This window comes from Trachypithecus francoisi, unplaced genomic scaffold (assembly GCF_009764315.1).
Source record: "Trachypithecus francoisi isolate TF-2019V2 unplaced genomic scaffold, Tfra_2.0 Lachesis_group12, whole genome shotgun sequence".
Lineage (NCBI taxonomy): Eukaryota > Metazoa > Chordata > Mammalia > Primates > Cercopithecidae > Trachypithecus > Trachypithecus francoisi.
Genome location: NW_022681457.1, coordinates 121562733 through 121590020, shown reverse-complemented (window position 1 = coordinate 121590020; position 27288 = coordinate 121562733). Strand labels below are relative to the sequence as shown.

The 27288-nt window shown below is 56.3% G+C and overlaps 1 protein-coding gene across 11 annotated transcripts; it reads left to right on the top strand.

The window, feature by feature from the left end:
• The first annotated feature begins 4165 nt into the window (after window positions 1-4165).
• TTLL10 (tubulin tyrosine ligase like 10) lies at window positions 4166-26930 on the top strand. 11 transcript variants are annotated; one of them, XM_033228803.1, is made up of 15 exons: window positions 4166-4266; window positions 4582-4672; window positions 4774-4839; window positions 7274-7700; window positions 8411-8717; window positions 8859-8977; window positions 9107-9236; window positions 10593-10667; window positions 11205-11290; window positions 11743-11926; window positions 12822-12993; window positions 13620-13760; window positions 25602-25718; window positions 26091-26184; window positions 26434-26930. In XM_033228803.1, exons 4-15 carry the CDS (start codon window positions 7274-7276, stop codon window positions 26910-26912), a joined length of 2331 nt encoding a protein of 776 aa, XP_033084694.1. In that variant the 5' UTR covers window positions 4166-4266; window positions 4582-4672; window positions 4774-4839; the 3' UTR covers window positions 26913-26930. The 11 variants fall into 11 exon arrangements, with proteins under 11 accessions (XP_033084694.1, XP_033084697.1, XP_033084701.1 ...); XM_033228806.1 differs by having other exon boundaries at window positions 4250-4266; window positions 4568-4672; XM_033228810.1 differs by lacking the exon at window positions 4166-4266 and having other exon boundaries at window positions 4567-4672; window positions 8411-8491; window positions 8582-8717; window positions 11743-11914.
• Window positions 26931-27288: the final 358 nt, after the last annotated feature.

Here is a 27288-nt window from a genome sequence, read left to right as displayed (position 1 = left end):
TTCACGCACCCATGCTTGGACCAGCTCCTTATTTTAACCACACGAGCACGGACCCCAGCCATACAAAGGGCCCAGCTGGGCCGGGCGCGGTGGCTCAAGCCTGTAATCCCAGCACTTTGGGAGGCCGAGACGGGCGGATCACAAGGTCAGGAGATCGAGACCATCCTGGCGAACACAGTGAAACCCCGTCTCTACTAAAAATACAAAAAACTAGCCGGGCGAGGTGGCGGGCGCCTGTAGTCCCAGCTACTCGGGAGGCTGAGGCAGGAGAATGGCGGGAACCCGGGAGGCGGAGCTTGCCGTGAGCTGAGATCTGGCCACTGCACTCCAGCCTGGGCAACAGAGCAAGACTCAGCCTCAAAAAAAAAAACAAAAAAAAAACAAAGGGCCCAGCTGAGGACAGAGCTCCAGACACTGCATCTGTCCCCAGAGGCCCTTGAGGTTCCTGGGAGAGGCTCCCTCCCTTCCTTCCCTCCTCTTTCCCTCCCCCTCCTCCTTCCTCTTCTCCCTCCCTCCTTCCCCCTCCTCCCTCCTCCTCCTTCCTCTCCTCCTCCCTCCCTCCCTCCCTCCCTCCTTCTTTTGCTCAGGAATCTTCCCTGACTCTTCTGTGGCCAGCTCAGGTTGAGGTTCTGGGGGAAGGGGGAGCCTCTGAGTGGAGACACCTCAGCCTGTGCTGAAGGAAGCTACCGAGGGGGCAGCCGGTGGCCCTAGGGGGCCTCTCTGAGCAGGTGACTGAGAGTCACCTGAGCGTCACAGCAGGAGCGGGGCCTGAGGACAGGATGGAGGCAGCCAGGGACCAGGGAGGAGGGCTTCCTGGTCCAGCCACACCTGCCCCAATGACAGCCACAGGTTGGTGGTAAAGGGGCCACCTCCCTTCCAGTGGCAGGGCCTGGCCTGCCTGGAGACCCCACCCACTGCCCGAGAGGTGCCAGGCCTCCCCCACTCTGCCTGGCCCTGGGGGCCGCACCCACCTGGACCCACGGCCTGAGACCCCACTGCCACCCACCCTGCGCAGGGACCTTGCTGGGGTTACAGGTATCCCTGGCTGCCATACCACCCAGATTTGGGGATTAAGAGGTAGAGTTTTCAAGTCTGAATTCAGGGAAGCTGTGGGGGACGAGGTAGTGCCTGGCTGGGGAGCCTGGGGGCTTCTGAGGGCTTGTTGGCAGTGGGGAGTCCTCAGGCCTGTGCGGGGCCCCAGGGAGGGGAGGCTGCAGGGGTTGGGGGACCTGCCCGCTGCCCCCCCTCTTCCCCTGCATATGTGTAAACCCATCCTCTGAGGTGTTTGTCCAGATCACGTCCTCCAAAGGCGGGTGCGCCACGAAGGCGGACACGGGGCTCCCCTCCCAGCCCAGGGGCCGGGGCCCTGCCCTGCTCTGTTCCCGGAAGGGTCAGCTCTGGAGAGTCCTTTCCATCCCCCATCAGCTCCTGTCAGGTCACCTGCCTTGGCCTCAGGAAGGAGGGACACACGTAGCCCCCAGAGCCAGAGCTTCCGCACCTGGATCTTCCGCTCGCAGCCTGGAGAGCCACAGGAGCCACTGAAGGGCCCCCCAGCGCCTGTCACCCCCATCAGGCGGCCCCCACTCCCTGAAGGTCCAGCCACTCAGTCCAGGACCTGCCCCAGCCCCACCTGCCGCCTGACCTGAGGCTCCCAGAGGGCAGAGGGGCCTCCTGGGTCTGCTCTGCACCACGGTCTGGAGGGACCATCCCAAAGCCTGAGCACCAGGCACAAGGTGGGAGTGCGGGGAGGGGCGAGGACACGGTTCCCAGCTGGACAGAACCAGGAAGACAGGTGGGAGATGCCCCCCACCGCCCCACCTCCGAGAGCTCCCTCTTCCTTCCAGGGGCTCCCCAGGGACAGGTGGGGGGCCCCTTCTTCCCCCACAGCTCAGGCTCCAGGGCCGGGAGCAGGGAGCCCGCCAGGCTGCAGCCCCGGTGTGGGTCAGGAAGGTGATTCCGGAGCAGGCATCACACTCTAGCAAGGTGCCTTCTCCTCCCAGCTGCTGAAAAACCCACGCAGGCAGGCACAACAACAGACGCTCATGCCCGCATCTCGAGGCCAGAACTCCAAAGCCACGGGGCCGGCAGGGCTGTACCCTCTGGGGGCTCCAGGGGAGGACGCTGTCTGCCTACCCAGCCCCTGCCAGCTCAGGCATCGGTGGCTGTGGCCATGTCACCCCTCTCTGCCCCCCGGTCCCACGGCGTCTCCCCCACGTCTGCATCTCCTCTCTCCGCCTCCGTCTCAGGCAGGCAGTGGCCATTGATTCAGAGCCTGCCCAGGGAACCCTGGGCTCTCACACCAGAGATCCTGACGTCACCCCCTGCAAAGCCCCTTCTTCTAAATAAGATCACATTTGAGGTTTCTGGGCTAGGATGTGGTTGTCTGTTGGGGGCACCACCAGCCCCCTGCAAGGGGACCCTAAGCAGAGAGGCCCTTGTGACCCACGCAAAGCTCTGAAGGACACGGATGGGTAGGGGACACGTGGCTGGAGGCTCAGGGTTTGAGGCAGGGGGGATCAGACCGTGTCGGGTCTTGCCAGGAGCCCAGGACTCCCAGACCTGATATCATTCGGTATTTTTTTTTTTTTTTTTTTGAGACAGAGTTTCGCTCTGTCGCCCAGCCTGGAGTGCAGTGGCCGGATCTCAGCTCACTGCAAGCTCCGCCTCCCGGGTTCACGCCATTCTCCTGCCTCAGCCTCCGGAGTAGCTGGGACTACAGGCGCCCGCCACCTCGCCCGGCTAGATTTTTGTATTTTTTTTTAGTAGAGACGGGGTTTCACCGTGTTAGCCAGGATGGTCTCGATCTCCTGACCTCGTGATCCACCTGTCTGGGCCTCCCAAAGTGCTGGGATTACAGGCTTGAGCCACGGCACCCGGCATCATTCCGGGTTTTAAAGAGAAGGTGAGGGCAGGCTGGGTGCAGTGGCTCATGCCTGTAGTCCCAGCACTTTGGGAGGCTGAGGTGGGTGGATCATTTGAGGTCAGGGGTTCAAGACCAGCCTGACCAACATGGAGAAACCCCGTCTCTAATAAAAATACAAAAATTAGCCAGGCGTGGTAGGGGGCGCCTGTAGTCCCAGCTACTCGGGAGGCTGAGGCAGGAGAATGGTGTGAACCCGGGAGGCGGAACTTGCAGTGAACCGAGATCACGCCACTGCACTCCAGCCTGGGTAACAGAGTGAGACTCCGTCTCAAACAAACAAACAAACAAAAATTAGCCAGGCACTGTGGCAGGTGTCTGTAATCTCAGCTACTCAGGAAGCTGAGGCAGGAGAATCACTTGATCCTGGGAGGCGGAGGTTGCAGTGAGCTGAGATTGTGCCATTGCACTCCAGCCTGGGCAACAGAGCGAGACTCTGTATATTAAAAAAAAAACAGAGAAGGTGAGGGTTAAACAAGGACACACGCAGATAGAGAAAGGGCAGCTTTACAGCAACACAGGTACACTGCAAACACCTGCCAGGCGGGGGACCGGCTTGATGCCAGAGCCCACCGCTGCCTATGGGCTGGGGCGCCTGTAGGTGTGGGTGGGAGGGGCCTGGCTGCAGCGCTTCATGATGGCCATTGTTCCTGCAGAAGGTAATCGTGATATTCTTGGAGTTTTTCCCAGCAGAGTGTGATCAAGTCAGGCTGGGTGGGCTGTCCCTCACGGCCCGAACCCCTACTGAACGCTTCACTTCCGCCGAGGTCTGTGACACGGCGAGGGGCTTACAGAATGGTGCAGTTTGGACCGACAGGTGTGAGTTCCCCTCTGGGGGGCACGGACTTCGCTGAGCCCCCAGTTCCTGTTTGCAGAGGAGGGCACAGCAGCACCTCGTCCTGGACTGTGGAGAGAGAACAGGGACCTGACCGCATGAAGCATAGAGAATGCTCAGGCATCAGCAGCTGTGTATTCAGCAAACATCGCCAGGGTGCACAGGGAGCCCGGCTCGGGCCAGGTCCTGGAGTGCTGAGCATGGGTGGGGCCTGAGAGACGGCTCAGGGACCATCCGGGAGGGCCGGGTGGAGGGGCAGCAATTGGGGCTCAGGCCCCGCAGTGACTGCCCATGAGACCCCTTCTCCAGCCGCAGCCCCCAGCCCTGCTTCCTAGGCTGGCCCCGCCCCTCAGCAGCCCCTCCCCGTCCTCGAAAACCCTTGCTCACCTCTGGGCTCGGGCTGCGTGGTGGTTGCCAGGAGACGGTTGCCACGGTGGTTGCCAGGAGATGGTTGCCAGGTCACCACTGTTGTTTCCTGGCCCAGACGCCCAGGACATTGTGGGCTGAGCAGGTAAGAGGCGCCCGTGGCCATCTGCCGGGGTCCAGTGGGCTCGGCCCCGCCCTCCTATGCCCTGCCTGCAGGTCCCCTCGGGAGGCTGCCCAGGAGAGAAGGAGGCTGAGGAGGGGACTGGACAGGGATGGGGCAGGGTGGGGCCAGGCTGAGCCTGCTCTGCGGAGGCCACACTCGGGTCCCAGACCCAGCGCCACCATGTGAGAGGCTCGGGCCCAGGCCAGGCCAGGGAACGGTGTGTGTACCGGGCGGGGTGGGAGGGCAGGGCAGCCCTGGGACAAGCTCTGTGGCCTGGGACCAGGTCTGCTTCCCCAGAGCAAGTCCTGGACGGATGACTGCTTGAGACCACAGGGCGTGCATCCCCAGACAGCGGCTCCGGCCGGGAGGCACCGGTTCTTCGAACAATGTCAGTACCTTCCTGGGGCCCCAGGTGGCCAAGCTTGGATTCTTGGGGGGAGCTCGCAGCAGGACACCAACGTGTGGTCGCTTTTTGGACGATTTCTTCAGGTTTAAAAGTCTCTTCTGTTCATCCTACCGGGGTGCAGTCTCCTGCCGGTCTTTTCATCTCACCAGGTAAAAAGCTTATTTTACAATTTATCGTAAGGTCGTGAGCTGAGTTTCCACGCCGCCTTTACACCGTGTCCCCATCGAGGGGCGTCACGACCATCCTGCACCCTGGGCGCCACCGGCTTCCCGAGTCCCACCGCCATAAAGGACGCGTTGGTCAGCATCTCGGAGTGAGACGCTTTCTTTCCGGATTCAGAATCACGTCCGTCAGAGACTCCAAAGCGCGTTTACTAGACGGACAGGCGTGTGGAGCCAGCGCCTTCTGACGCTCGGAAGGCTGCGTCCCACCTGCGTTCTGGCCCCAGGTTCACCACACACAGCGGGCAGCCGCTTAAGAAACCTTTAATTTCAGGCCGGGGTGTTGGCTCACACCTGAAATCCCAGCACTTTGGGAGGCCGAGGTGGGCGGATCACGAGGTCTGGAGTTTGAGACCAGCCTGGCTAACATGGAGAAATCCTGTCTCTACTAAAAGTAAAAAAATAAACCGGGCATGGTGGTGGGCACCTGTAATCCCAGATACTCAGGAGGCTGAGACAAGAGAATCGTTTGAACCTGGGAGGTGGGGGTTACAGGGAGCCGAGATCACGCCACTGCACTCCTTGACTTAATTTCCTTGACTTAAATCCCAACCCTGGTGTTGCATTTTTAATTCCCATCGGCTCTTTTGTATTCTCTATGCCTTTGCTTTAAAAGCATATGGCTCTCGGAAGGGTCCTGTCTCCACCACCCCAGCCTTTTCCAGGTGGGTTTGTTTCTGTTTCTTCCCTTTCCTCTTCCTCCGTGCGTGTCTGTGTGTCTGCGTGTCTGTGTGTCTCTGCGTGTCTGTGTGTGTCTGCGTGTCTGTGTGTGTCTGCGTGTCTGTGTGTCTCTGCGTGTCTGTGTGTCTGCGTGTCTGTGTGTCTCTGCGTGTCTGTGTGTGTCTGCGTGTCTGTGTGTCTCTGCGTGTCTGTGTGTCTCTGCGTGTCTGTGTGTCTCTGCGTGTCTGTGTGTGTCTGCGTGTCTGTGCGTCTGTGTGTGTCAGCGTGTGTGTGGGGGGGTGTCTGTGTGTGTGGGCGTGTGTGTAGACCTGTGTGTCTGTGTGTAGGTGTGTCTGTGTAGACGTGTCTGTGCGTGTGTGTGTGTGACCTGTCATTCTCGTTCACACCTGGGAGTTGCTCTGATGATGCTTGTCGGGCCTGGGCAGCCCCTTTGGTTGTGAGTCAACTTTAGAGGATCCCCTTCCCCAGCAGGACTCCTGGGAGCTGAGAACCCATGAGAAGGAGCTGAGGTCTCCCACTGAAGGCAGAGTATCGTACGCACATGCCTGTTCCATGTCAGCGCAGGGTCCAGCCTCCTCCAAAAGTCCTCCTGTTCTGAGCGGGGAGGGGTCTCAGGGCTCCCAACTTCTTCCATTCTTGCCCAGCCCACCCTAGGAAGAAGGCGTGAGGCTCTCCCGGCCACAGGTGTGGGGCCCAGTCTGTGTCCTGCTCCTCCCCCAGGACAGGCCCCAGTGGCCCCACCCAGCTGGGTCATCGTGCGAACGGCTGCCTCGGTTTACCCGCCTTCCCCTGCCCGTGGGCTTCCTTGTTGTCTCCTTCCCTCCTGTCACTCAGGTGAGGCAGGGAGGGGCAGACACAAAGGCCTCGTGTGGCCTAGAGCGATGCCGCCGCCTCTGCAGGTCAGGTGAGCTGCAGGGGCTGCCTTTGGAGAGCTCTGCCCCCAGCCTGGAGCCTCAGGCCTGCTCCAGCCTTCTCTAGCCTCAGAGCCTCCACTGCCGTGTGCTCCCGTCTCCTGGGCAAGTTCCTTCAAACCCTTGAAAGTCCTCACCTAAGCCACACACGGTGGCTCACACCTGTAATCCCAGCACTTTCAGAGGCCGAGGCGGGCGGATCATCTGAGGTCAGGAGTTTGAGACCAGCCTGACCAACATGGAGAAACCCTGTCTCTACTAAAAATACAAAAAATTAGCCAGGCGTGGTGGCGGGCGCCTGTAGTCCCAGCAACCCGGGAGGCTGAGGCAGGAGAATCGCTTGAACCTGGGAGGAAGAGGTTGCAGTGAGCCAAGATTGCGCCATTGCACTGCAGCCTGGGAGACAGAGCGAGACTCCGTCTCAAACAAAAAAAAAGTCCTCACCTCCCAAGCAGCCCCAAGATGGCTTTGTTTGCTGGAGACAGCGGTAGAAGGATCTGTCAAGGAACTGGCTGAAAATTCCTGAGATGTTCTTGAGTTGCAACACAGGAAGGTGCTGGGGACAGTGTCCTGGGGGTCGGGCCCGGCGCCCGGGGACGGCGGCAGAGGAACCCGGATGGCAGGTACCAGGCGGCTGCACACAGCCCACAACTGGGCTCTGGGATCAGCAGCGGAGACAGAGGAGACCCCTGCTCGGGCCAGGGAGTCCTCCCACCCTCCACTCTTCAGGCAGGCGCCTCACCCAGCAGGCCTGACGCTGTCCTTCCTTCATGGCACCCAGGCCGAGCTCAGCCACGCCCGAGGAGCAGCTCCGGCCGGGGAGGACTCACCCAGCAGAGACAGGGTGCAGAGACAGCCTCGGCCCCCCACGGCGCCAAGCCCTACAGCTGCCACGGAGGCAGGAGCCAGCCGCCTGCAGAGGCTCAAGTCCGCGGCCCTGGGAGGCACCCTTTCCTGGGCAGGGTGGGCCTGACTGCTTTCTCCATCCAAGTGCTGGGGCCTCAGGCTGCCCGAAGTTCCCACAGGAGGGTCAAAGCAGCATCTTCCCTGCAAGGCCCTCGCCCTGGCACCCCCGGCCAATGGCCCACAGCTGTACCCGGTTCGTCCATCGCCGGGGACCGTCCACTCGGACCCAAGCCGGCTCCAAGAAAGGCAAGAGACCAGCGATCCAGCGGCGGCCTCGGGCTCGAGTCCCAGGTGAATAGAGCAGCCCTGAGTGGCCTCCTTCCTCTCCAAAGCCAAGGCCTCCCTGGGACGGACTTCTATCCCCAAGGAAGTCAGTCGGTCTTACGGGGCAGGGGCAGGACCCACACACGGCCATGCCCTGCTGCTCCGAGAGAGGGCCCAGCTATGGGCGCCGGGCTGTGCAGGCAGAGGGGAGAGGTCGCACTCCGCGGCCCAGGGTTCTGCCTGGCTGGCATCACCCCCATGGGCAGCCGCTGGGCAGCATTGCCTGTTCCGAGAAGGGCAGCCCCTCATCTCCCCTGCCTGACAATGGCCCCTTGGGTCACCCGTGACATCATCATGGACATTGTGACCCCTGCCCTCCTGGGACCATCCCTGTGTCACGTCTGCACCCAGTACTGGCCTCACAGCCTGGCCCCTGCCCTGCACCAGGCCACTGCCCTGTTGGTGAGGAGGGTGGGGGGCGACCTCCCTGCCCCCTGCTCCAAGCTCCCCACCCCGGCAGGAAGGCTGGCCCTGGAGGGTGGTTGCGGCGCCTCCCCAGGTGTAAGCAGTCCCCAGGCCGCCTGGTTGGGTCGGAGCTCGGGCTGAACTTGAGCCCCAAATGGGCCAGGGGGATTGTCCAGGGTCTTGGAGAAATGGGCTGGGAGTGAACTGAGCCATGTCCGGGCTGAGTGGACGGCTCCCATAGCCACCCGGGTGGGACCCCACCCCGTTCACAGCCCCGGCCCATGAGAGGCCAATGGGGAGCAGCCAGGAGGAGGGACTCTCGTGTCAGCCAAGCCAGCCAGACCACGACGCAGGTGGGCACTGTGGGCCGGACCTGGAGGGGGCAGGAAGAGCCTCTGCCACGCCCGGACCCCCTGGGCTCCTGACCAGCCACCCGCCTGCAGATTCGGATGACACTGATGCCAGCGGGCCCCCAGCTGACCTCCTGGAGGGGCTCCTGCTGGGGGGTGGGAAGCCATCACCCCCCAGCCCCCATCCGGGGCCCTTCTTCTACGTCGGAGGCAACAATGGGGCTGCGATGTGAGTAGGGGCCTGGGCGGCCCTGTCCCGCTGAATACCCACCGCCTGCTCCCAGGGCCCAGCCCGGCCTCCGCTGGCCGCCCGCCGGCCCCACCCCCTCGCCTGGGCCCCCAGGTCACCCCCACCCCGGCCCCCCTGCAGCATCAGCTCCTACTGCAAAAGCAAGGGCTGGCAGCGCATCCGGGACAGCCGTCGGGAGGACTACATGCTGAAGTGGTGTGAGGTCAAGAGCCGAGACAGCTACGGCAGCTTCCGGGAAGGTAGCGGGAGCCGGCGCCACAGGCGGGCAGCCTGCAGGGGCCTCCTGGGCCGGAGCACAGAGCAGACTGGAGGGGTGGGGACCGAGGTCCTGCACGCCCTCCACACGTGCCCTGGCCTCTGACCTCCAGGAGAGCAGCTGCTGTACCAGCTTCCCAACAACAAGCTCCTCACCACCAAGATTGGGCTGCTCAGCACCCTTCGGGGGCGGGCATGGGCCATGAGCAAGGCCAGTAAGGTGTCAGGGGGGACCCAGGCCAGGTGAGTCTGCCCCTGCCCCTGCTCCTGCCCCCACCCCTGCACCTGCCCCTGGCCCTGCCTCTGCGCCTGCCCGTCCCTGCCCCTGCCCGTCCCTGCCCCTGCCCCTGTCTCATCCCTGCCCCTGCCCCTGCCCCATCCCTGCCCTCTCCCTGCCCCCACCCCTGCCCCATCCCTGCCCCATTCCTGCCCCTGCCCCATCCCTGTGCCATCCCTGCCCCATCCCTGCCCCTGCACCCACCCCTGCCCCTGCCCCTGCCCCTGCCCCATCCCTGCCCCTGCACCCACCCCTGCCCCTGCCCCATCCCTGCCCCATCCCTGCCCCTACCCCTGCCCACCTGGGCTCCCAGGCTGGCCCTAGCCCCCACCCGTCAGCACCCTGAATCCGCCTTCCACCTGTCCTTTAGAGGGCCAAACGCCCATCCCACAAACCCACCCTCTTCCCCGCGGCTAAACAGGGAAGATCCCACACGTCCCCAGCCCACTGGGCTGACACCACCCACTCGTCCGTCTCAGACCCACCTGTCCGTCTCACAGACCCACCTGTCAATGTGCCTTCACCCCAAACACCCGTCCATCCAAAATCCCACACCGTGCCACCGTCACCCGTGGGTGCCCTGAGGGAGGCCGCCCATCGCTCACCCAAGTCCGGGCCATCCATCCCAGCGACCTCGTCCTCCTGCTCCCAGCCCCACCCACTGCCCTTCTATGGACCCACCCATCCCTCCCCACTTCATTGGCCCAGACATTTTTGCACCAAGCACCCACCCAGCCAACCACAGCTGCCTCCATCTGCACCCCCCGCCCCCGGTTACCCATGATGCCAGCCTTACACCACGTCCAGCGTCCACTTCCAGCCTAGAGCAACACGGCTGTTTCCCCTAGGCACCGTGGTCTACCTAGTCGCCTCCTTCCATCAAAACTCACGTGTCCGGCCAGGCGCGGTGGCTCACGCCTGTAATCCCAGCACTGTGGGAGGCCGAGGCAGGTGGATCACGAGGTCAGGATATTGAGACCATCCTGGCTAACATGGTGAAACCCTGTCTCTACTAAAAATACAAAAAAATTAGCCAGGCATAGTGGCGGGTGCCTATAGTCCCAGCTACTCGGGAGGCTGAGGCAGGAGAATGGTGTGAACCCAGGAGGTGGAGCCTGCAGTGAGCTGAGATCGTGCCACTGCACCACTGCACTCCAGCCTGGGCAACAGAGGCAGACTCCGTCTCAACAACAACAAAAAAACAACAAAAAACCCTCACGTGCCCACCCACTCACCACCCGTGCCCCATCCCCCAGTCCCCACCCACTCCAAGCACCATGAGCTGGCCCCTCGGCCCAGGCCCTCTGTCCCCTGGGCTGCAGGCTGGGAAAGGACGCAGCAGCGCCCACCCTGGAGGACCTCCCGTGGACAAGCCCAGGACACCTCCGGCCACAGAGGTAGACTCACTTAGCCCAGCTGGGAGGGGCCCTTCAGACCGAAGTTCAGACCTAAACCTGGTGTAGTCTGAAAAAGAGAAAGCGGGGAGGGGGTCCCACACAAAGGAAAACCACGAGCTAGAGTCAGAGGTTCAGCCCGGCCAGGCAGAGATCCACGCTGACCGTCCGGTGAATGCAGAGCTGGGCGGGGCTGGGGCTCAGGCCGCGCGCTCTGCCCATCCCAGCCGTGAGGATGCTGCCATGAGCCAGTGTCTCATAAATGGCTGAGATGGTGCCAGCTGGGAGGGCAAACATGAGGGAAAAAGCAGCCAGCAGGAGGGTCCCAGGTCGGGGCCGGAAGGACGTGGCCAGCAGCACAGCCCGTGGGGGGGCCTGCAAAGGGGCAGGAAACGCAAAGTCCCCACAAGGAGAACGGCACGGACGCCAGGTGCCAGTGCCTTCGCTCCCTCCCGCCGGGCCACAGACTGGGCCTCAAACTGCCCACTCATCCTGGGGCGAAGGGACAGCAGCTCATCCTCCTGCCTCCCTGCCCTCCAGAGTCCTGAGAATGGAAGAGTTTTTCCCAGAGACCTACCGCCTGGACCTCAAGCACGAGAGGGAGGCTTTTTTCACCCTGTTTGATGGTGAGAGGTGGCTGGTGGGACACCAGGCTGGCCCTGGGGAGACAGGGTCTGGGCTGGACCAAGGTGTGGGCCGGTGAGGGCAGGGCTGGGTCTGGAGGGGTTGCGTGAGGCTGGAACGAGACGAGGTGGTCACGAAGGGGCCAGGGCTGGGCCTGGGCCTGGTGGGGGCTGAGGCGTTGGAAAGGGGAGGGTCTGGCCTTCCTGGAGGTTGGGGTATGAGGGCACTGGGGCCAGGGCTGGAGCTTGGTCCTGGTGGGCGTGGTCGAGGCATGGGCAGGAGCTGGGGCAGGCGTGTGGTTAGCGCAGGGCCAAGGCTGGAGTCGCTGGGCCTAGGGTCGCAGCCGGGAGAAGAGGGTCCTGGCCGCGCCTTAGGAGGACTAGGAGGGGTGTGGTCGGGCTGGGGGTGGGGTGGGTGGTGGGCGGGGCCAGCGCTCAGGCGACCTTCTCTGCAGAAACCCAGATCTGGATCTGCAAGCCCACCGCCTCCAACCAGGGCAAAGGCATCTTCCTGCTCCGGAACCGGGAGGAAGTTGCCGCCCTGCAGGCCAAGACCCGGAGCGTGGAGGACGACCCCATCCACCAGAAGACGCCGTTCCGGGGGCCTCAGGCGCGGGTGGTGCAGAGGTGCGGCCGCAGGTGCCCAGAGGGGTGAGGGTCTGGGCGGGCTGACCCGGGCCCTACTGGTGCGGTCAGCAGGGCCGCCGAGGAGCCCTTGGCCGTGGAAGGCAACCGCTCCACCAGCCCCTGTGCAGCCCACAGCCGGGCCCGTGTAGTCAGCAGAGGGGAGGGGTCACACCAGGCCGGGGTCACAGACACACGATCCAGGATTGAGGGGTTGGTCAGTTTGTCCTTCAGCTGGGGCCCCCTCTGTCCTGCAGGTGGCCTGGCCTGGGTGGCCTCCCGGCTGCCAGCCCCCCTACTCCCCAGCCCAGTCAGCAGCTGCAGCCTTCAGGCCTATGGCCAAGCTGACCACCCCTTCCCTGAGTGGGAGGGCTTCCTCCAGAAAGCCCTGTGGCTGCACGAGCCTCAAGGTTTAGACCTGCCGACCTCACCCCTGGCCCTCGTAGAGCTTTGCTCTGGCCACAGCTGCTGTCCACTGTCCCCAGCTTCCATCGGCTCCTCCTTCACGTCCCTCCACCTGGCGTGCTCCCTCCACCTGCCGTGCTCCCTCTCTCCACCTGGTGCACCCCCTCTGCCTAGCGCGCCCCCCCACACACTGCCTGGCACCCCCTTGCCGCCCGCCTGGCATGCTCCTTCCCTTCCTCTCCAAAGCCACTTCATGCCCTCCTCCTCCTCCAGGCAGCCCTCCCGGCTCCTACTGCGGTTATGCCCTGGGGCACCGATCAGGGTGCCAGGCCCTTCCTCCCAATTCCCCTGACATATTCTGGCCCAGAAACGCCCCCTTTCTCTAGAGATCACACCTGGGTCAGAGGTGGGGCGCTGAGGAAATGGCCCAGGCCTGGGGTGGGGTGTCAGGGGACGCAGGCCAGCCCTGTGGCTCAGCCCAGCAGCCCCGATGTGGTGCCCCCAGGTATATCCAGAACCCGCTGCTGCTGGACGGGAGGAAGTTTGACGTGCGCTCCTACCTGCTCATCGCCTGCACCACACCCTACATGATCTTCTTCAGCCACGGCTATGCCCGCCTCACCCTCAGCCTCTACGACCCCCATTCCAGCGACCTCAGCGGCCACCTGACCAACCAGGTAAGAGTCTGCCGTAGGTGAGGGCCCTCCCTGTGGCCTTGGGATGAGATTAGAGGGAGGTTCTCACTAGGGGATGCAGAGGGGGTGCGGCTACAGATGGAGGTGGCCCAGGCCTAGAGGTAGCCTGGGTTGCCCCCCGCCGGCAGTCAGCACTGCCTCTCACCTCCCTCGTTTGCGCACAGCAGAAGAAGGGCATGGCAGGGAACCCGTTGGCTGGTGAAAGGGCTCAGAGCCCTGCAGCCCCCAGTGCACAGCCTGGCTCCCAAGCTGCAGCTGGGTTTTCTGAGGATGGGATCTGGGCGGGCATGGGAACCAAGGGGATTCTGAGGCCGTCAGAGGAGGGGCCCTGTGGGCAGAGGTCTCTGGGGAAGGACCTTCATGGGAGTCCAGGTAGGGGCCTTCTGTGAGGATCTGTGGGGTCTTCACAGCTGAAGGGGGGTCTCAGCAGATGAAGGTGTTTGTGGGAGGGTCTTTGCAGGCAGGTCATGGTGGGGCTGAGGGAGGCTCTCAGGGAACCCCCAGGGAACAGGCCCTCTAGGTTAGGGGGCAGTTCTCCTGGGGACCCCCATGAGGACAGGTGCCCTGGACACTCTGGGAGCCAGTCTCCAGGCACCGTCTGCCCCCAGTTCATGCAGAAGAAGAGCCCCCTGTACGTGCTGCTGAAGGAGGACACGGTGTGGAGCATGGAGCACCTCAACCGATACATCAACAACACGTTCTGGAAAGCCCGGGGCCTCCCCAAGGACTGGGTCTTCACCACCCTCACGGTGGGTGCACTGTGCCCTCCAGCCTGGCGGTGAGATCCCTCGGGGCGGGGGGCATGGCCGGGCTGGGCACCAGGCACACAGACGTCCCTGGCGTGCATGGGCAGCTGCGCTAAAGCGTGACCTGACCGTGTGGAACCAAACCCTTCCAGCGTCTCCACTCACTTAGCTGGTAGCGCCTGTCCCCAGCAGCCAGCAAAGGCCCAGATGGAACGCCCAGCCAGGGGTCTGTCTGCACAGGTCCCTCTGAGCAGCCTCCCTGTAGGGTCAGGGGACAGCTCGGCTTCAGTGGCAGCCACCGTGTGAAGAGTCTTTGTTCCTTTCAGATCCTCCACTTGGCAGGGCAGGGCCGACAGCAGCCCCCGGCCAGGTGTCCTGGAGCAGCAGCAGCCCGTGCAGGTTCCTTTCCATGGGGTACCTCCATGCAGGCTGGACTCTCCTAGCTAAGGGCCGTGTGCCATGGGGTGTCCTCATTTTGCAAGGTTCCTTTCCATGGGGTACCTGTGGGGTACTTCAAACAACCCTGGCAGCAAAAGCCCTTGAGCAGCATGGTGTGAGGCTGGGATTAAAACGGGGCTTGGCCGAAGGACTCCTTATCTGTCTTGGTCACCTCGGCCAGGGCCCGGAAGCGGCAGCCAGGGATGGTCCTTCCTCACCCACAGGTGCATGTCACTGTGGCTGGGATGGCGGCACTCAGAGAAGCCCCCAGTTCCTTTCCTCACATCTCCCAAATTCTCTCTTGTGATAATTCACAGAACACAAAATTCGCCATTTTAAAGTATGCAGTTCAGTAGTTTTTAGTATTTCAAAAGTTGTGCAATTACCACCATCAATTCCAGAACATTTCATCACCCCAAAAAAGAAACACTGTACTAACAAGCTATCACAGCTACATTGCTGGCCAGTCCTGGCCACCACTGACGGACCTTCTCTCTCTCCTGTCTCCTTTCTCTGAGCGTGGTGTTTTCAGGGTTCATCCACGAAGTCCACGTATCCTTTTCTTTCCTTTCCTTTCTTTTTTTTTTTTTTTGAGACAGTCTCACTCTGTCGCCCAGGCTGGAGTGCAGTGGCACAATCTCAGCTCACTGCAACCTCCACCTCCCCGGTCCAAGCGATTCTCCTGCCTCAGCCTCCCAAGAAGCTGGGATTACAGGCGTGCGCCACCACGCCTGGCTAATTTTTGTATTTTTAGTACAGACGGGGTTTCATCATGTTGGCCAGGCCGGTCTCAATCTCCTGACCTCGTAATCTGCCTGCCTCAGCCTCCCAAAGTGCTGGGATTACAGGCATGAACCACCGCACCAGGCCATGTATCGCTTTCATGCAACATTCTTTCATATGGATGGACCATATTTTGTCATCAGTTGGTGGACGCTGAGTTGTATTATTGATCTATTATGAAATGCTGTTTGTATGAACATATATTTTCAGTTCTCCTGGGAAAATACCCAGGAATGGAGTCGTGGGGTCACAGGGTAACACACTTTAACTTAACCATGAACCACTTTTCCAGTTTCTCCAGATCTTGCCAACACTTGTTTTTTTTTTTTTTTTTTTTTTTTGAGACGGAGTCTCGCTCTGTCACCCAAGCTGGAGTGCAGTGGCCGGTTCTCAGCTCACTGCAAGCTCTGCCTCCCGGGTTTATGCCATTCTCCTGCCTCAGCCTCCGAGTAGCTGGGACTACAGGCGCCCGCCACCTCGCCCGGCTAGTTTTTTTTTTTATTTTTTAGTAGAGACGGGGTTTCACCATGTTAGCCAAGATGGTCTCGATCTCCTGACCTTGTGATCCGCCCGTCTCGGCCTCCCAAAGTGCTGGGATTACAGGCTTGAGCCACCGCGCCCGGCCAACACTTGTTATTTTCCTTTCTTTTTTAAAAAAAATCACCGTCCAGTCTGGGTGCAGGGATACCTCATTGTGGGCTCGATTTCCATTTTGCTAATGACAAATAACTTCATGTGTTCACTGGCCAGCTGTGTATATGCTTTAGAGAAATGTCTATTCAAATGCTGTGGCTGGTCTTTATTGTCCAGTTGTAAAGTTTTTTGTTGTTGTTGTTGTTGTTGTTGTTTTGAGGCAGAGTCTCGCTCTGTCGCCCAGGCTGGAGTGCAGTTGCCCAATCTCAGCTCACTGCAAGCTCCGCCTCCCGCATTCATGCCATTCTCCTGCCTCAGCCTCCGAGTAGCTGGGATTACAGGCGTCCGCCACCTCGCCCAGCTAATTTTTTTGTATTTTTAGTAGAGACGGGGTTTCACCATGTTAGCCAGGATGGTCTTGATCTCCTGACCTCGTGATCTGCTTGCCTGGGCCTCCAAAGTGCTGGGATTACAGGCTTGAGCCACCGCGCCCGGCCAACACTTGTTATTTTCCTTTCTTTTTTAAAAAAAATCACCGTCCAGTCTGGGTGCAGGGATACCTCATTGTGGGCTCGATTTCCATTTTGCTAATGACAAATAACTTCATGTGTTCACTGGCCAGCTGTGTATATGCTTTAGAGAAATGTCTATTCAAATGCTGTGGCTGGTCTTTATTGTCCAGTTGTAAAGTTTTTTGTTGTTGTTGTTGTTGTTGTTGTTGTTTTGAGGCAGAGTCTCGCTCTGTCGCCCAGGCTGGAGTGCAGTTGCCCAATCTCAGCTCACTGCAAGCTCCGCCTCCCGCATTCATGCCATTCTCCTGCCTCAGCCTCCCGAGTAGCTGGGATTACAGGCGTCCGCCACCTCGCCCAGCTAATTTTTTTGTATTTTTAGTAGAGACGGGGTTTCACCATGTTAGCCAGGATGGTCTTGATCTCCTGACCTCGTGATCTGCTTGCCTGGGCCTCCCAAAGTGCTGGGATTACAGGCATGAGCCACCGTGTCCAGCCAAAAGTTCTTTACATATTCTGAACACTAGGTCTTTATCAGACATAGGATTTGCCAATATTTTTCTCGAATGTTGTGGCTGTCTTTTCACTTTCTGATAATGTCCTTTGATCACAAAAGCTCTTAGTTTGACGAAATACAATTTATCCATACTTTTTCCTTTGGTTACTCATGCATTTAGTATCATATCTAAAAATCCATTGTGCCAGGTGCAGTGGCTCACGCCTGTAATCCCAGCACTTTGGAAGGCCATGGTGGGTGGATCACCTGAGGTCAGGAGTTCAAGACCAGCCTGACCAATATGGTAAAACCCCATCTCTACTAAAAATACGAAAATTAGCCAGGCGTGGTGGTGGGTGTGTGTAGTCCTAGCTACTTGGGAGGCTGAGAAAGAAGAATTGCTTGAACCCAGGAGGTGGAGGTAGCTGTGAGCTGAGGTCATGCCACTGCACTCTAGCCTGGGCAACAGAGCAAGACTCCATCTCAATAAATAAAAATAAAAATAAAAAATAAAAATCCATTGCACTTTGGGAGGCTGAGGCAGGTGGATCACCTGAGGTCAGGAGTTTGAGACCAGCCTGGCCAACATGGAGAAATCCCATCTCTACTAAAAATACAAAAATTAGTTGGATGTGGTGGCATGCATCTGTAGTCTCAGCTACTCGAGAGACTGAGGCAGAAGAATCACTTGAACCCAGGAGGCAGAAGTTGCATTGAGTGGAGAATTGCACTGCTGCACTCCAGCCTGGGTGACAGAGCAAGACTCCATCTCAAAAAAAAAAAGAAAAGAAAAGAAAAGAAAAGAAATTGCCAAATCCAACAGTGTGAAAATTATACTTATGTTTCTTTCTAAAATGTTATAGTTTTAGCTCTTACATTTAGTTCTTGGATCCATTTTCAGTTAATTTTTGTATATGGTGTGAGTTAGGGATCCAACAGCATTGTCTTGCATGTGGCTATCCAGTAGTTCCAGCACCATTTGTTGAAGAGACTATTCTTTCCCCCATGGAATGGTCCTGGCACAGCATCCGAAACCAATTGACCAGAGCTGCATGGGTTTACTTTTGGACTCTCAGTTCCATTCCATTAGCGTATATGTCTGTCTTTATGCCAGTACCACATGGTTTTGATTGCTGTAGCTTTGTAATAAGTCCTGAAATTGGGATATGTGAATCTTTCAATATTGCTCTTTTTCAAGATTATTTTGGCTATTCAGGGGCCCCTTACAATTCCACGACTCCATATGAATTTTAAGATTTGCTCTTTCATTTCTGGTGAAAAAGTCCATTGAAATTTTTCTTTTTTTTTTCTTTGAGGCAGAGTCTCGTTCTGTCACCCAGACTGGAGTTCAGTGGGGCAATCTCAGCTCACTGCAACCTTGCCTCCCAGGTTCAAGAGATTCTCCTGCCTCAGCCTCCCTAGTAGCTGGGATTACAGGCACCCACCACCACGCTCGGCTAATTTTTGTATTTTTAGCAGAGACTGGGTTTCACTGTGTTGGCCAGGCTGGTCTCAAACTCCTGACCTCAGGCGATCTGCCCACTTTGGCCTCTCAAAGTGCTAGGATTACAGGTGTGAACCACTGCACCCAGCCTCATCGAAATTTTAATAGGCATTGCGTTGAATCTGTAGGTCACGTAGTAATGACATCTTAACAATATTTAGTCTTCTGATCTATAAATATAGGATGCCTTTCCATTTTTCTAGGTCTTCTTCCATTCTTTCAGCAATGCTTTGTAGTTTTCAGCATACAAGTCTGTCACCCAGGGTAAATATTATTCCCAGGTATTTTATTATTTTGGCACTTGTGAATAGAATTATTTTTTAAATTTCCTTTTTGGATTGTCCATTGCTAGTGTATAAAAATAAAACTGATTTTTGTGTGTTGATCTTGTATCCTACAACTTTGCTGAATTCACTTATTAGCTCCGTGTGTGTGTGTGTGTGTTCTTCAAGATTTTTATATGAGGATCATGTCGCCAGGAACGGTGGCTTAAGCCTGTAATCCCAGCACTTTGGGAGGCCGAGACGGGCGGATCACGAGGTCAAGAGATCGAGACCATCCTGGCTAACATGGTGAAACCCCGTCTCTACTAAAAAAATACAAAAAACTAGCCAGGCGAGGTGGCGGGTGCCTGTAGTCCCAGCTACTCCGGAGGCTGAGGCAGGAGAATGGCGTGAACCCGGGAGGCGGAGCTTGCAGTGAGCTGAGATCCGGCCACTGCACTCCAGCCCGGGCGACAGAGCGAGACTCCGCCTCAAAAAAAAAAAAAAGGATCATGTCATCTGGGAATAGAAACAGCTTTACCTCTTCCTTTCAAATGTATATGCATTTTATTTATTTTCTTACATATTGCTGGCTACTTCCAGAATATTGAAAAGAAGTAGCAAAAGCAGGCATCCTTGTTTGTTCCTGATCTGAGAAGGAAGGCCATGGGTTTCTCATAAATACCCTCGTCAGGCTGAGGAAGTTGCCTTCTATTCCCAATTGGTTAAGTGGTTTTTGTTAATATTATAGAAGGATGTTGAAATCTGTCAAATGCTTTCTCTGTATCCACTGAGATGATCATGTCTTATTCTCCCTTCATTATATTAATGTGTTGTATTGCATTGATTAACTTTCATATGACAAACCTCACTTGACGATAGTATTGAACCATTTAAATGTAAACATGCTGTTGGATTTGGTTTGCTAGTATTTTAATGAGGATTTTTGTGTCTGTGCTTATAAGCAGTATTGGTCTGTAGCGTTCTTTTCATGAACGTCTTTGACTGGGGTGGTATACTGGCCTCATAGCATGTTAGGATGTGTTCTTTCCTTTTATTTTTGGAGTCTTTGTGAAGGATTGGTGTTAATTCTTTGTTTGGAATAATTCACCAGTAAAGCCACCTGGGTTTTTCTCTGTAGGGAAGTTTATTATTATTATTACTAATACTCCTGCAATCTTTACCTGCTATAGGTCCATTCAGATTTTCTAATCTTTAGTCTGGTCTGGTTTGTTTTTCTTTTTCTTTTTCTTTTTCTTTTCTTTTCTTTTTCTTTTTTTTTTTGGAGATGGAGTCTTACTCTGTCACCCAGGCTGGAGTGTGGTAGCCCGATCTCGGCTCACTGCAACCTCCGCCTCCCGGGTTCAAGTGATTCTCCTGCCTCAGCCTCCCAAGTAGCTGAGACTACAGGTGAGCGCCACCACTCCCAGCTGATTTTTTGTATTTTTAGTAGAGATGGGGTTTCCCCATGTTAGCCAGGATGGTCTCGATCTCCTGACCTCGTGATGCGCCCGCCTCGGCCTCCCAAAGTGCTGGGATTATAGGCGTGAGCCACGACACTTAACCTCAAAGTATTTTTAAGTTTCCTTTGTGAACTTTTCTTTGACCCATTAGTTGCTTAAGGGCATGTTATTTAATTTCCACATATTTGTGATTTTTCCAATTTTCCTTCGGTTATTGACTTCTAATTTCATTCCATTGTGTCAGAGAACATACTTCATTATTTCAACCCTTTAAAAAGTATTGAAGAATTGTTGGAGCTGGTGTGGCGGCACATACCTGGGATCCCAGGTCCTCAGGAGGCTGAGATGGAAACGTTGCTTAAGCCCAGGAGTTTGAGTCCGGCCTGGGCAACATAGCAAAACCCCATCTTTAAAAAAACAACAAACAAACTTACTATTCATTGAGTGAATCATTAAAAAAACAAAAACAAAAACCACTTGAAACTTGTTTGTGGCCCGGCATATGGTCTCTCCTGGAGAATATCCATGTGCACTGGGGAAGGATGTGTGTCTTGCCTTTGGGTGGAGGGTTCTGTGGGTGTCTGTTAGGTCTGTTTGGTTTATCATGTTGTTCAAGTTTTCTATCCACTTGTTAGTCTTCTGTCTCTGTACTGAAAGTGGGATATTCAGTTGTCTGTTTCTCCCTCCAGATCTGTCAGTTTTTGGCTTTGTATGTTTTGAGGTTCGGTTATTGGGTTCGTGTATGTTTATGATTATTAGATCTTCTTGGTTTATCATTATAAAACTTTTCTTTTACTCTGTAGTAATAATTTTTGTTGTAAAGTCTATTTTCTTTGACATTAGTAGAGCCACTCCAGTTCCACTTTGGTTACCATTTGCATGGTATATCTTTTTCCATCCCTTTACTTTCCACCTATTTTTGTCTCTGAAACTAAAGTATCTTTTGTAGATGGTATATCATGTTTTTTAATGCACCCCGTCAATGTCTATTAATTGGAAAGTTGTTTCAGAGAGATATTTTCTAGTGTACCTCTTTTTTTTTTTTTTTTTGAAACAGAGTTTCACTCTTATTATCCAGGCTGGAGTGCAATGGCGTGATCTCGGCTCACTGCAACCTCCGCCTCCCGGATTCAAGCAATTCTCCTGCCTCAGCCTCCCTAGTAGCTGGGATTTACAGGCACCTGCCACCACGCCCAGCTAATTTTCTGTATTTTTAGTAGAGACGGAGTTTCACTATGTTGGCCAGGCTTTTCTCAAACTCCTGACCTCAGGTGATCCACCTGCTTCAGCCTCCCAGAGTGCTGGGATTACAGGCGTGAGCCACCACATCCGGCTTAGTGTAGCATTTTAATTACTTGTCATTTCTTTTACTATATGTTTTTGAGTTAGTGGTTATTCTGAGGATTGCCATTAATATCATATCTTTTTTTTTTTTTTTTTGAGACAGAGTCTCGCTCTGTTGCCCGGGCTGGAGTGCAGTGGCCGGTTCTCAGCTCACTGCAAGCTCCGCCTCCCAGGTTTACACCATTCTCCTGCCTCAGCCTCCCAGTAGCTGGGACTACAGGCGCCCGCCACCTCGCCTGGCTAGTTATTTTTGTATTTTTTTAGTAGAGACGGGGTTTCACCGTGTTAGCCAGAATGGTCTCGATCTCCTGACCTCGTGATCCGCCCGTCTCGGCCTCCCAAAGTGCTGGGATTACAGACTTGAGCCACCGCGCCCGGCCAATATCATATCTTAATTTACTACAATTAGGGTGAGTCTGGTGGCTTATGCCTATAATCCCAGTGCTTTGGGAGGCTGAGGCAAGATCACATGAGTCCAGGGGTCTGAAAGCAGCCTGGACAACATAGTGAGACCCCATCTCTAAAAAACAAAATTAGCTCAGCATCGTGGTGTGCACCTGCGGTCCTAGCTACTCAGGGAGCTGAGATGGAAGAATCACTTGAGCCCAGGAGGTCAAGGCTGCAGCGAGCCACAGTCAAACCACTGTACCCCAGCCTAGGCGACACAGCAAGACCCTGTTTCTAAAATTAAAAAGAGTTTTAAAATAAACAATTCAGTTTTTATCAATACCAAGTTAATTTCAAAAGTATACAAAAACACTGCTTCTACACAGCCCTGCCCCTCCCTTATGCTGTTGCCAGAAATTACAGCAGGGTGTGTTTGTGTCCGTCAACATAGATTCATAATTATTGTTGTATACAGTTGTCTTTTAGGACAAGACAATCACATACAAAAATACACTTATGCTGTCTCTTATTTAATCACACGATGACCTTTACCGGGGCTCTTTATTTCCAGCCATGAATTCAAGTTACTGTCTAGTGTCCTTTCGTTTCGGCCTGAAGGACTGTAGGGCAGGTCGGCCTCTGCTTTTGTTTATCTGGACTGTCTTAATTTCCCCTTCATTTTTGAAGCAGCTTTTACTAGATGTAGAATTTTTGGTCAACAGTTTTTTTCCTTTCGGTAATTTGAATATGTCATCCCACTGCCTGCCCACCTCACCTTTCTCTGATGAGAAACTGGTCATCTCTCTGTGGATGCCTCATACATGACAAGCTGCTTCTCTCCTGCTGATTTCCACGTTTTCTGTCTTTTGGAAGTTTGCTGATGAGGTGGTGGATCTCTGAGTTTATCCTACTTTGAGTTCATTTAGCTTCTTGAATGTGTTGGTTGTTTTTCATTAAATTGGGAGGTTTTCAGCTGTTATTTTTTCAAATATTGTTTCTGCTCCTTTCTCTTCTCTCTTTCTGAGACTCCCATTATGCATATGTTAGTCCACTTGACGGTGTCCCACCCACAAGTCTCTGAGACTTTATTTTTCTTCTCTCTCTCTTTCTTTTTTTTTTTTTTTTTTTTTTTTTTTTTTTTGAGGCGGAGTCTCGCTCTGTCGCCCGGACTGGAGTGCAGTGGCCGGATCTCAGCTCACTGCAAGCTCCGCCTCCCGGGTTTACGCCATTCTCCTGCCTCAGCCTCCCGAGTAGCTGGGACTACAGGCGCCGCCACCTCGCCCGGCTAGTTTTTTTGTATTTTTAGTAGAGACGGGGTTTCACCGTGTTAGCCAGGATGGTCTCGATCTCCTGACCTTGTGATCCGCCCGTCTCGGCCTCCCAAAGTGCTGGGATTACAGGCTTGAGCCACCGCGCCCGGCCTTCTCTCTCTCTTTCTTCTTTTGTTTTGAGACAGGGTCTCTGTCACCCAAGATGGAGTGCCGTGGTGCGATCTCAGCTCACTGCAGCCTCTTCCTCCTGGGCTCCAGCAATCGTCTGGCCTACCAGCCTCCCAAGTAGCTGGGACTACAGGCGCGCACCACCACACCTGGCTAATTTTTGTATTTTTAGTAGAGATGAGGTTTCACCATGTTGGCCAGTCTGGTCTCAAACTCCTGACTTCAAGCGATCCACCTGCCTTGGCCTCCCAAAGTGCTGGGATTATAGGCATGAAGCCACTGTGCCCAGCCTCTTTTTCTTTCTGTTCCCCAGATGAAATAATCTCAATTGGCCTATCTGCAAACAACTCAAATCTGCTGTTGAGCCCATCTAGTGAATTTTTTATTTGTTCTACTTTTCTTTTCTTTTCTTTTTTTTTTTTTTGAGACGGAGTCTCGCTGTGTCGCCCAGGCTGGAGTGCAGTGGCCAGATCTCAGCTCACTGCAAGCTCCGCCTCCCGGGTTCCCGCCATTCTCCTGCCTCAGCCTCCCGAGTAGCTTGGACTACAGGCGCCCGCCTCGCCCGGCTAGTTTTTTTTGTATTTTTTAGTAGAGACAGGGTTTCACCGTATAGGCCAGGATGGTCTCAATCTCCTGACCTCGTGATCCACCCGTCTCGGCCTCCCAAAGTGCTGGGATTACAGGCTTAAGCCACCGCGCCCGGTCATTTGTTCTACTTTTCAACTTCAGAACTTCTATTTTATTCTCTTTTATAATTTTTCTCTTTTCACCAATATTCTCTATTATTTGAGGAGACATCATCCTCATATTTCTTTTTTTTAGACAGTCTCACTGTGTCACCCAGGCTAGAGTGCAGTGGCACAATCTCAGCTCACCACAGCCTCTGCCTCTTGGGCTGAAGCAGTCCTCCCACCTCAGCCTCCCAAGTAGGTGGGACTACAGGCACACACCACCATGCTTAGCTAATTTTGTTAATTTTTTTGTAGAGCTAAGGTCTTGCTATATTGCCCAGGCTGATCTCAGACTCCTGAGCTCAAGTGATCCTCCCGCCTCAGCCTCCCAAAGTGCTGGGACTACAGGTGTTAGCTATGCACCCAGCCAATTTTTGTATTTTTAGTAGAGATGGGGTTTCACCATGTTGGCTAGGCTGGTCTCAAACTCCTGAGCTCAAGTGATCCTCCTGCCTCGGCCTCCCAAAATGTTGGGACTACAGGTGTGAGCCATACACCTGGCCCTCACACTTTCTGTTAGTCCTTTCAAGTGGGATCTTCCAAAGAACTACCAGACATAAGAAAACAAATAGAGCCGGGCGTGGTGGCTCACACCTGTAATCCCAGCACTTTGGGAGGCGGAGACGGGCAGATCACGAGGTCAGGAGATCGAGACCATCCTGGCTAACACGGTGAAACCCCGTCTCTATTAAAAATACAAAAACTAGGCTGGGCGCGGTGGCTCAAGCCTGTAATCCCAGCACTTTGGGAGGCCGAGACGGGCGGATCACGAGGTCAGGAGATCGAGACCATCCTGGCTAACACGGTGAAACCCCGTCTCTACTAAAAAATACAAAAAACTAGCCAGGCGAGGTGGCGGGCGCCTGTAGTCCCAGCTACTCGGGAGGCTGAGGCAGGAGAATGGCGTAAACCCGGGAGGCGGAGCTTGCAGTGAGCTGAGATCCGGCCACTGCACTCCAGCCCGGGAGACAGAGCAAGACTCCGTCTCAAAATAAATAAATAAATAAATAAATAATAAAAATAAAAATACAAAAACTAGCCGGGCGAGGTGGCAGGCGCCTGTAGTCCCAGCTACTAGGGAGGCTGAGGCAGGAGAATGGCGTAAACCCAGGAGGTGGAGCTTGCAGTGAGCTGAGATCTGGCCACTGCACTCCAGTCCGGGCGACAGAGCGAGACTCCTCCTCAAAAAAAAAAAAAAAAAATTAGCCGGGCACAGTGGCAGGCACCTGCAGTCCCAGCTACATGGGAGGCTCAGGCAGGAGAATGGCGTGAACCCGGGAGGCGGAGCTTGCAGTGAGCTGAGATCGCGCCACTGCGCTCCAGCCTAGGCAACAGAGCGAGACTCCGTCTCAAAAAAAAAAAAAGAAAAAAAAAGAAAACAAATAATTACAATTTTTTTTATAAATGAAGTCTATTTTGCTATCTCCAGTTCTGGGGATGCACGCCGTTGTTTTTTGAGGCTACGGCTGAGCTGGGGAGCAGAGGATGAAACCAGAGCACATTAAAATATGACAAAATTCACCGTTCTTACCAAGATTTGAGATTTTATGTATCCCATTTGCTGTCCGTCTCTTCTGCTATGAAAGAACTGCTCGAGGGCAGAGATTTCCTGTGAGTTTTGCTCACTCGTGTATCTCCAGGGCCTGGCACAGGGTAGGAGCTCCAGGAGTTTGTTGAGTGAGTTTCTGGCTGTGAGCCTGTGATGCTGAGTGCACGAACGTGTGAGCAGGTGTGGCTGTACAGCTGTGGGTTCAGATGGGAGTGCCGGTGAGGGATGTGGGTGTGGCTCTTCAGACCTGGGGTGTGATCAGGGCCTGTAGGCCGCAGCCAGGATGCCTCCCTGTCTCCCTGCAGAAGCGGATGCAGCAGATCATGGCCCACTGCTTTCTGGCCGCCAAGGCCAAGCTGGAGTGCAAGCTGGGTTACTTTGACCTCATTGGCTGTGACTTCCTCATTGATGACAACTTCAAGGTGCTGTCCTGGGTGGCGGGGGCACGGGAGGCAGATGCAAGGAGGCAGGAGCCATGTGCACACCCCGACCACACTGGCAGGCCCCAGGCAGACTCTGCAGTCAGCCCCCACCCTGCCTGCATGCAGCCCTGGGGATGGGTGTATCCACGAGGCTCACCTCCTATGCAGCTGGGACAGACCTGCACCCCCTCCTAAGGGCAGGCCCTCAGGCCAGGGCTTCAGACCCTCAGAGTTTCAGTGGACAAACAGGAGAGCGAGGCTATAGAAAGGAAGCCATCTCCCAGAGCCACCTGGCTGAATGAGGACCAGGGCCTCTGCCCTGCTGGCCCAGTGGGCTCGGGGTGGGGAGGGTCTGACTGGCGTCTGGCGCAGGTATGGCTGCTGGAGATGAATTCCAACCCAGCCCTGCACACCAACTGCGAGGTCCTGAAGGAGGTCATCCCAGGTGTGGTCATCGAGACCCTGGGTGAGCCCTCCAAGCCCCCACCCCACACTCCCACAGCCTGCCCAGTCTTCTTCCCACCCGCCCTCTTCCCAAGTTCACACCCCCACAGGTGGGGCTATTCCACCTTCTGTGTGGCAGCGCCACCCCCTGCCCCCACCTTCCCACACCTCAGCCCACCTGAGTCCCACCCTCACACCCTCTCCGCCCCTCCTGCTCCTCCCAGTCCCAGCCTCTGCCCCCCACTTACCCTCTCTCCCCCACCTGCACCAGACCTGGCACTGGAGACCTTCCAGAAGAGCCTGCGCGGCCAGAAGATGCTACCTCTGCTGTCGCAGCATCGCTTCGTGCTCCTGCACAACGGAGAGGCCGACGTGTGGCCACGCCTGGGGGGCTCCTGCAGCCTCCGCCGCCGGCTGCCCCTGCCCACCCGCCAGGCCAAGTCCTCCGGGCCACCCACGCCGCGTGCCCCAGACCAGCCGGGCGCCTGCAGGTCTGCGCCACCTCCCTTGGCACCGCAGCGTCCCCAGCTGCCCGGCCCCAGCCCTGACCCAGACAGTGCCCACGAGGGGGAGCCCCAGGCCCTGGGCAAGGAGCAGTCGGGCACAGGCGACAGGCACCCGGAGCAAGAGCCTTCCCCGGGGACAGCCAAGGAGGAACGCAAGGAGCCCAAGAACGCGAGGCCCTGGGGCGGCCACCCACGCCCCACACCCCACACCCCAGCCACACTGCCCGCCTTCAGGGACCTATAAAGGCTACTTTGTTACAAACACAGTCTCTGCAGCAGTCCTGCCACCTCAGCGCCCCTGAGCCCATGCCCACCGGTTTGCTCCCCGCCACGCCAGCACTGGCCTGACAGATGCTCCCCCTGGGACTTCCCCAGCCCCCAGGCCCTGCCCCCAGGCCCCACTAGCCCCTACTCCATGGCTGGGCCCTGTCCCTGAGGAGACTGTGCTGAGGGAGGGGGGTCTCCATGGCTGGGCCCAGTCCTGGGGGGCTGTCCTGAGGTAGAGGGGTCCCCACAGCTGGCCTACGCTCCCTCCCGGGCTGCCCCATTGTGGGCTCCCGCCCATCACCCTGAGCCCCTCAGCACCAGGACCCTCCTGCAGCCCTGTGACTCCACGGCCC